This window comes from Carcharhinus amblyrhynchos, unplaced genomic scaffold, assembly GCF_965287045.1.
Source record: "Carcharhinus amblyrhynchos unplaced genomic scaffold, sCarAmb.v2.hapA chromosome_1321, whole genome shotgun sequence".
NCBI classification, from domain to species: domain Eukaryota; kingdom Metazoa; phylum Chordata; class Chondrichthyes; order Carcharhiniformes; family Carcharhinidae; genus Carcharhinus; species Carcharhinus amblyrhynchos.
Window position 1 is genome coordinate 1 of NW_027651061.1, and position 8,912 is coordinate 8,912.

At 58.7% G+C, this 8,912-nt stretch overlaps 1 protein-coding gene across 1 annotated transcript; it reads left to right on the forward strand.

The window, feature by feature from the left end:
* Nucleotides 1-97: 97 nt before the first annotated feature.
* Nucleotides 98-8,056, forward strand: mob4 (MOB family member 4, phocein; the record flags this gene model as incomplete). Its single annotated transcript, XM_080185172.1, has 4 exons — nucleotides 98-184; nucleotides 3,757-3,836; nucleotides 5,315-5,426; nucleotides 6,529-8,056. Coding segments are annotated over 4 exons (411 nt in total), but the record flags the coding sequence as incomplete, so codon positions are not given.
* Between the last annotated feature and the right edge of the window lie 856 nt (nucleotides 8,057-8,912).

Below are 8,912 nucleotides of genomic sequence, written 5' to 3' on the forward strand. Positions count from 1 at the left end.
GTTGGGGGGGCGGGGGGGGGGGGGGTGGGGGGGCGGGCGCGGGGCCCCTGCCGCGGGGACGATGTGTCTGATGGATCAATCTCTCTGTTCCCCGCAGGGTGAGTGTCACTCTGACACCTGCACTCAGATGACCGCCACGGAACAGTGGATATTTCTCTGTGCCGCTCACAAGACCCCAAAGGAGGTAAGCTCCCAGCCGCCCCGCGTCACCCTGACGCCAGGGATCGCGTCGCAGAACCTCACAGCGCAAAAGAGGCCCTACGGCCCATCGAGCCCACACCCGACTCGTTAGAAACACCCGACCTGCCCACCTCGTCCCACCGACCGGCACTCGGTCAATATCTCTGAACGTTATGGAGTGCCGTGTGTTCATCCAGGTACACCCCCCTGCTCTGGGGGAGGGGGGGGGGGGTTACAGCGCACAGACACAGGCCCTGAATCCAGACCCCCCCCCCCCTGCTCTGGGGGAGAGGGGTGTTACAGCGCACAGACACAGACCCTGAATCCAGACCCCCCCCTGCTCTGGGGAGGGGTGGTTTACAGCGCACAGACACAGACCCTGAATCCAGACCCCCCCCCCTGCTCTGGGGGAGGGGGGGTGGTTTACAGCGCACAGACACAGACCCTGAATCCAGACCCCCCCCCCCTGCTCTGGGGGAGGGGGGTGGTTACAGCGCACAGACACAGACCCTGAATCCAGAACCCCCCCTGCTCTGGGGGAGGGGGGAGTTTACAGCACACAGACACAGACCCTGAATCCAGACCCCCTGCTCTGGGGGAGGGGGTGGTTTACAGTACACAGACACAGGCCCTGAATCCAGACCCCCCCCTGCTGTGGGGGAGGGGGTTACAGCGCACAGACACAGACCCTGAATCCAGACCCCCCCTGCTCTGGGGGGGAGGGGATTACAGCACACAGACACAGACCCTGAATCCAGACCCCCTGCTCTGGGGAGAGGGGGGGTGGTTTATAGCGCACAGACACAGACCCTGAATCCAGAACCCCTGCTCTGGGGAGGGGGGGGTGGTTACAGTACACAGACACAGACCCTGAATCCAGACCCCCCCCTGCTCTGGGGGAGGGGGGATTACAGCGCACAGACACAGACCCTGAACCCAGACCCCCTGCTCTGGGGGAGGGGGGTGTTACAGCGCACAGACACAGACCCTGAATCCAGACCCCCCCCTGCTCTGGGGAGAGGGGTGTTACAGCGCACAGACACAGACCCTGAATCCAGACCCCCCCCCTGCTCTGGGGGAGAGGGGTGTTACAGCGCACAGACACAGACCCTGAATCCAGACCCCCCTGCTCTGGGGGAGGGGGGTGTTACAGTGCACAGACACAGACCCTGAATCCAGACCCCCTGCTCTGGGGGAGGGGGGGTGGTTACAGTGCACAGACACAGACCCTGAATCCAGACCCCCTGCTCTGGGGAGGGGGGTGTTACAGCGCACAGACACAGGCCCTGAATCCAGACCCCCCCCTGCTCTGGGGGAGGGGGGGTTACAGACACAGACCCTGAATCCAGACCCCCTGCTCTGGGGGAGGGGGGTGTTACAGCGCACAGACACAGACCCTGAATCCAGACCCCCCCCTGCTCTGGGGGAGGGGGGGTTACAGACACAGACCCTGAATCCAGACCCCCCCTGCTCTGGGGGAGAGGGGGGGTGGTTTACAGCGCACAGACACAGACCCTGAATCCAGAACCCCTGCTCTGGGGGAGGGGGGGGTGGTTATAGTGCACAGACACAGACCCTGAATCCAGACCCCCCTGCTCTGGGGGAGGGGGGATTACAGCGCACAGACACAGACCCTGAACCCAGACCCCCTGCTCTGGGGGAGGGGGGTTTACAGCGCACAGACACAGACCCTGAATCCAGACCCCCCCCTGCTCTGGGGGAGGGGGGGGGTGGTTTACAGCGCACAGACACAGGCCCTGAATCCAGACCCCCCCTGCTCTGGGGGAGGGGGGTGTTACAGTGCACAGACACAGACCCTGAATCTAGACCCCCTGCTCTGGGGGAGGGGGGAGTTTACAGCGCACAGACACAGGCCCTGAATACAGACCCCCCCCTGCTCTGGGGGAGGGGTGGTTTACAGTACACAGACACAGACCCTGAATCCAGACCCCCTGCTCTGGGGGAGGGGGGTGTTACAGTGCACAGACACAGACCCTGAATCCAGACCCCCTGCTCTGGGGGAGGGGTGGTTACAGCGCACAGACACAGACCCTGAATCCAGACCCCCTGCTCTGGGGGAGGGGATTACAGCGCACAGACACAGACCCTGAATCCAGACCCCTGCTCTGGGGGAGGGGGGGGGGGGCTGGTTTACAGCGCACAGACACAGACTCTGAATCCAGACCCCCCCTGCTCTGGGGGAGGGGTGGTTTACAGTACACAGACACAGACCCTGAATCCAGACCCCCTGCTCTGGGGGAGGGGGGTGTTACAGTGCACAGACACAGACCCTGAATCCAGACCCCCCCCTGCTCTGGGGAGGGGGGGGGTGGTTTACAGCGCACAGACACAGGCCCTGAATCCAGACCCCCTGCTCTGGGGGAGGGGATTACAGCGCACAGACACAGACCCTGAATCCAGACCCCCCCCTGCTCTGGGGGAGAGGGGGGGTGGTTTACAGCGCACAGACACAGACCCTGAATCCAGACCCCCCCTGCTCTGGGGGAGTTTACAGTACACAGACACAGACCCTGAATCCAGACCCCCCCCTGCTCTGGGGGAGGGGGGTGTTACAGCGCACAGACACAGACCCTGAATCCAGACCCCCCCCTGCTCTGGGGGAGGGGGGGGGGGTGGTTACAGCACACAGACACAGACCCTGAATCCAGACCCCCCCCTGCTCTGGGGGAGGGGGGGGGGTGGTTTACAGCGCACAGACACAGGCCCTGAATCCAGACCCCCCCCTGCTCTGGGGGAGTTTACAGCGCACAGACACAGACCCTGAATCAAGACCCCCCGTTCTGCTGTGGGTGGGGGTTTCAAACAGGAGCCCAGAGTAAACACCGTGTCTCTCCGTGGCGATCTGTTGGCGATCTCTGGGTTTTCCTCCCGCTGTGGGACTGCCAGTTCATCGGAGAGACACATCAGGCTTTGTACTGAGGCGTGCGGATCCGAAATCCCGGAATCTCACAGTCGTGGGAAACATCGGGAATGTCACCTATCGTTGTGCGCAGAACCCCCCCCCCCAGGCAAAAGGATTCCATGCCCCCACCCCATTGGGTTGGGACATTAAGGACCCCAGACGGGTGAAGTGCTTACCCTGGCCCCTACCCCATTCCTCCGTACCGACACCCGGATCGACCACTTCGCTTCCCCTTCTTGAGGCTTGTGGGATCTTCCTGCGCGCTGTTATTCCCAGCTTTGCGTCGGATGTAATGCGGTAAACAAGCCGTGAGGGTCAGCTGACCCACTAAACCAGGGAACCAACGAGAGGATGATGTGATGGTCAGCTGACTCACGATAAATAAGAACCTGTTGGGAATTGTGTGGAACTTGGATTGGCCCAGGGTGAGGCCTCGGCTGTTGGAGTAATGAAGTTTCTTTATTAAACCCTTTCTTTGATTTGTAAGTTGGGATAAGTTTTTGTTATATTTTTATTACCTGCATTTGAAGAGTTCCTTCTGAAGAAACGTTTCTCTCTTTTCTACCCCCCCTCTTCCTCCTTCCCTCCCTCCCGCCCCACTCTGGACCCCCCACCCCACTCTGTCCCCCCCCCCTCTCTGTTCACCTCCTCAGTGTCCAGCCATTGACTACACACGACACACGCTGGATGGTGCTGCCTGCTTACTGAACAGTAACAAATACTTCCCCAGCAGGTAAGGGGATAACGGGAGATACGGCACCCTCTCGGGCTGACGGTGGGGTGGCAGTGAGGTTATTCACTTGGTGAAGGGGAGTCCAGCCCCTAGCCCAGGTCTGGAGTGGCCCCTACCCCTGCCATCCCTACTGCCAGGGGGTTGGGGGGGCAGATGCATGGGGAACGCGGTAGCGCAGTGGTTAGCACTGCTGCTTCACAGCTCCAGGGTCCTGGGTTTGATTCCCGGCTCGGCTCACTACCTGTGTGGAGTTTGCACATTCTCCTCGTGTCTGCGTGGGTTTCCTCTGCGTACAAAGAACACCTCGTTGTCAGACGAGGGGCGTGCACACGGTGGGTCGTGCGTGGGCTGCTCTTGGAGGTTCCGGGAGTGGCCTAGTACTTCGCGTCGTTTGTGTGTGCTTAATCCTGGACCAGCAGACGGGCACCGCGACAGCTCAGTGACTATCACTGCTAGCTGCGCAGACACACGGATTTGGGCCGGTGTCTGTGAGAGTTTGCGCATTCTCCCCGTGCCTGCGTGATAGAGGTGGAGAGACTCTTCCCACTCAGAAAGGATAATAGGACTAGGGGGCACAGCCTCAAGATAAAGGGGGGGCGGTTTAGAACGGAGTTGAGGAGGAACTTCTTCACTCAAAGGGTGGTGAATCTCTGGAATTCTCTGCCCGTTGAAGTGGTGGAGGCTGCCTCGCTAAATATATTTAAGACGCGGGTTGATGGGTTTTTGATAAGAGAGGGGATTAAGGGTTATGGGGAGAGGGCGGGAAGGTGGAACTGAGCCACGACAGATCAGCCATGATCTTATTGAATGGCGGGGCAGGCTCGAGGGGCCAGATGGCCTACTCCTGCTCCTATTTCTTATGTTCTCCGGTCGCTCCGGTTTCCTCCCACACCCCAAAGATGTGCTCTTTGGCTGATTGGTGTAACAAGTTGACCCTACACTATTCTCCCCTGAATCTGGCTACATTAGGGGTTCCACTCGCGCGCACGCACATGCACACGCACACACGCGCACACACACGCGCACACACACACGCACACACACACGCACACACACACACGCACACACACACGCACGCACACACGCACGCACACACGCACGCACACACACACGCACACACACACGCACGCACACACGCACGCACACACACACACACACGCACACACACGCGCACACACACACGCACACACGCACGCACACACGCACACACACACGCACACACGCACGCACACACACACACACACACACGCACACACACACGCACACACACACGCACACACACACGCACACACACACGCACACACGCACACACACGGGGCAGGGTAGGTGTAGGGTGATGCGGTGGCGTGGGCTCGTGGGGCCGAAGGGCCTGTTTCCCGTGCGGGGTTGTTCTTTGGTACATAATATAGAAATAAAACCCCCCCCCTCACCTACCTTGTGTTTAACCATTCCCTCTTTCTCTCCTCACCCCGGGGTAGGGTGAGCATTAAGGAGTCGTCCGTGGCCAAGCTGGGCTCTGTCTGTCGTAGGATCTACCGGATCTTTTCGCACGCGTACTTCCACCATCGGCAAATCTTCGACGATTACGAGGTGGGTTCCCCCGGCCCTCGCTCCCCATCGCTCCCCAGGGAAATCGATTAAAAACAAAACAGTATGGTGTGGGATAGAGGGGTGCAGGCGCCTGTGGGGGGTGGTGGGGGGTGGGGTGGGTTTGTGGTTGTTTGTGGGGTGGGGTGGAGGGGTGTGGGTGCTTTGGGGGGGGGGGGGTGCTTGGTTGGGGGGGTGGTTTGTGGAGTGGAGGGGTGTGGGTGCTTGGGGAGGGTTGTGGTTGTTTGTGGGGTGGGGGGTGTGGGTGCTTGGGGGGGGGGGGGTTTGTGGTTGTTTGTGGGGTGGGGGGGGGTGTGGGCGCTTGGGGTTGTGGTGGTTTGTGGGGTGGAGGGCTGTGGGTGTTTGGGGGTGTGTGTGGGTCTGTGGGGTGGAGGGCTGTGGGCGCTTGGGGGAGTTTGTGGGGTGGAGGGGTGTGTGGGCACCTGGGGGGGGTTGTGGTTGTTTGTGGGGTGGAGGGCTGTGGGTGCTTGGGGGGGGTGGTGTGTGGGTGCTTGGGGGGGGGGGGGTGGTTGTGGTTGTTTGTGGGGTGGAGGGGTGTGGGCTCTTGGGGGTGTGTGTGGGTGGGGTGGACTGGGATGTAGGTGGGTGTTGTGTCTCTGTGTTCGTATCCCCCCAAATCACCCCGCTTCCCTCACCCCCTACCCACCATTATGCTAGGGATGGGGGAGACCTGCCCAATTAACGGGATAGGGCCTGGTTGGGATTGTTGTTGGTGCAGGCTCGCTGGGCCGAAAGGCCTCCTCCTCCTCCTCCTCCGTTGTTGGTATGCTGTGGTATCCTAACCCAGCTCCCCTGCTAGCTCCGGTATCGAGGTGTCACCGTCTGTGTTACCTCCTCCCTCTTCCAGCATCTTGTCCTGCTCTGTGTCACCTCTACTCCTCCCGACTGGAATAGCCCTCCAGGGATTTGATTCGATGCCTCCTGGATTGGGATGGGGGGGGGTGTTGGTGGGAGCTCTGTGGAGGAGCCGGGGGGCTGGCCGGAGCTGTGGCTGGAAGCTGGTTCCTTGGAGAGAGGGAGGAGGGGGCACTTACTAAGGGGTCGGGACTGTCACTGACCTAATCCTGCGCTGTTCCCTTCACAGAACGAAACCTTCCTCTGCCATCGCTTCACCAAGTTTGTCATCAAGTACAACCTGATGTCGAAGGACAACCTGATCGTTCCGATCTTGGAGGAGGAGATACAGAACGCCGCAGCCGGAGAGAGCGAGGCCTAAGCGACTGCTGAGGCCTGGGCGAGCATGGAGCCTGAGGCCTGGGTGAGCCTGGAGCCTGGGGCCTGGGCGAGTGCGGAGCCTGAGGCCTGATCCCTGGGGCCAGGGCCTGAACAAGTGCCTGGGCCTCAGGCCTGTGAGAATGCCAGGGCCTGAAGCCTGGGCAAGCATGCGGCTTGGGCCTGGGGCCTGAGGCCTGGCAGAGCGCCGGGATCTGAGGCCTGGGCAAGCTTGGGGCCTGGGTGAGCACTGGGGCCTGAGGCTTGGGCAAGCATGGGGCCAGGGCCTGAGGCCTGGGTGAGCGCAGGGCCTGAGGCTTGGGCAAGCACGGGGCCTGGGCCTGAGGCCTGTGCAAGTGTGGGACCTGGGCGAGCACAGGGCCTGAGGCCTGGGCCTGTAGGTCTATCCTGAAGTATTAAGGTGAATCTCACTTCATTCTTTGTGTTTCACAATGCTGGCTGTCTCTCTGTGCTGATGGTTATTTATATAGAATTATTATTCCTGTCAATTCTCTGTCTTTATTCTGAAAATATACCATCATGGTTTTATAGACAGACCAGTCTGTTTGCTGCCTGATGAATACTAGCCGACACTGGGAGTGTTTGATGGGGGGACAGTGTAGAGGGAGCTTTACTCTGTATCTAACCCCGTGCTGTACCTGTCCTGGGAGTGTTTGATGGGGACAGTGTAGAGGGAGCTTTACTCTGTATCTAACCCCGTGCTGTACCTGTCCTGGGAGTGTTTGATGGGGGGGACAGTGTAGAGGGAGCTTTACTCTGTATCTCACCCCGTGCTGTACCTGTCCTGGGAGTGTTTGATGGGGGGACAGTGTAGAGGGAGCTTTACTCTGTATCTAACCCTGTGCTGTACCTGTCCTGGGAGTGTTTGATGGGGGGGGCACAGTGTAGAGGGAGCTTTACTCTGTATCTAACCCCGTGCTGTACCTGTCCTGGGAGTGTTTGATGGAGGGGGACAGTGTAGAGGGAGCTTTACTCTGTATCTAACCCCGTGCTGTACCTGTCCTGGGAGTGTTTGATGGGGGTCAGTGTAGAGGGAGCTTTACTCTGTATCTAACCCCGTGCTGTACCTGTCCTGGGAGTGTTTGATGGGGGTCAGTGTAGAGGGAGCTTTACTCTGTATCTAACCCCGTGCTGTACCTGTCCTGGGAGTGTTTGATGGGGACAGTGTAGAGGGAGCTTTACTCTGTATCTAACCCCGTGCTGTACCTGTCCTGGGAGTGTTTGATGGGGGTCAGTGTAGAGGGAGCTTTACTCTGTATCTAACCCCGTGCTGTACCTGTCCTGGGAGTGTTTGATGGGGGTCAGTGTAGAGGGAGCTTTACTCTGTATCTAACCCCGTGCTGTACCTGTCCTGGGAGTGTTTGATGGGGACAGTGTAGAGGGAGCTTTACTCTGTATCTAACCCCGTGCTGTACCTGTCCTGGGAGTGTTTGATGGGGGACGGTGTAGAGAGAGCTTTACTCTGTATCTAACCCCGTGCTGTCTCTGTCCTGGGAGTGTTTGATGGAGGGGGACAGTGTAGAGGGAGCTTTACTCTGTATCTAACCCTGTGCTGTACCTGTCCTGGGAGTGTTTGATGGGAACAGTGTAGAGGGAGCTTTACTCTGTATCTAACCCCGTGCTGTACCTGTCCTGGGAGTGTTTGATGGGGGGGACAGTGTAGAGGGAGCTTTACTCTGTATCTAACCCCGTGCTGTATCTGTCCTGGGAGTGTTTGATGGGGGGACAGTGTAGAGGGGGCTTTACTCTGTATCTAACCCCGTGCTGTACCTGTCCTGGGAGTGTTTGATGGGGGGGGACAGTGTTGAGGGAGTCCATTTTGAGGTGCATGTGGGTATGGGGCTGGTAAACTGAGTGTTAGAGCGACGGTGGGAAATCGGGGCAACAGCTGCCTGGTCTGTAGTGTTGTGTGGGAGCTATGTGTCACCCAGGCTTCGACTTTTGGGTTTTAAGCACATTGTACATTTTATATTCATGATCTTAATGTTTATCATTATAATAAATCCTGCCTATCAATAGCTATTTGTCAAATCTTTGATAGATATTTTACCCAGGAGGAAGCAATGACTTAGTGGTATTATTGCTACACTATTAACCCAGAAACTCCAGCTAATGCTCTGGGGGACCCGGCTTCGAATCCCTCAATAGCAGACGGTGAAATTTGAATTCAATAAAAATACCTGGAATTGTCGGAAAAACTCATGTGGTTCCTTTGGGTCATGAACAGCCATTAGC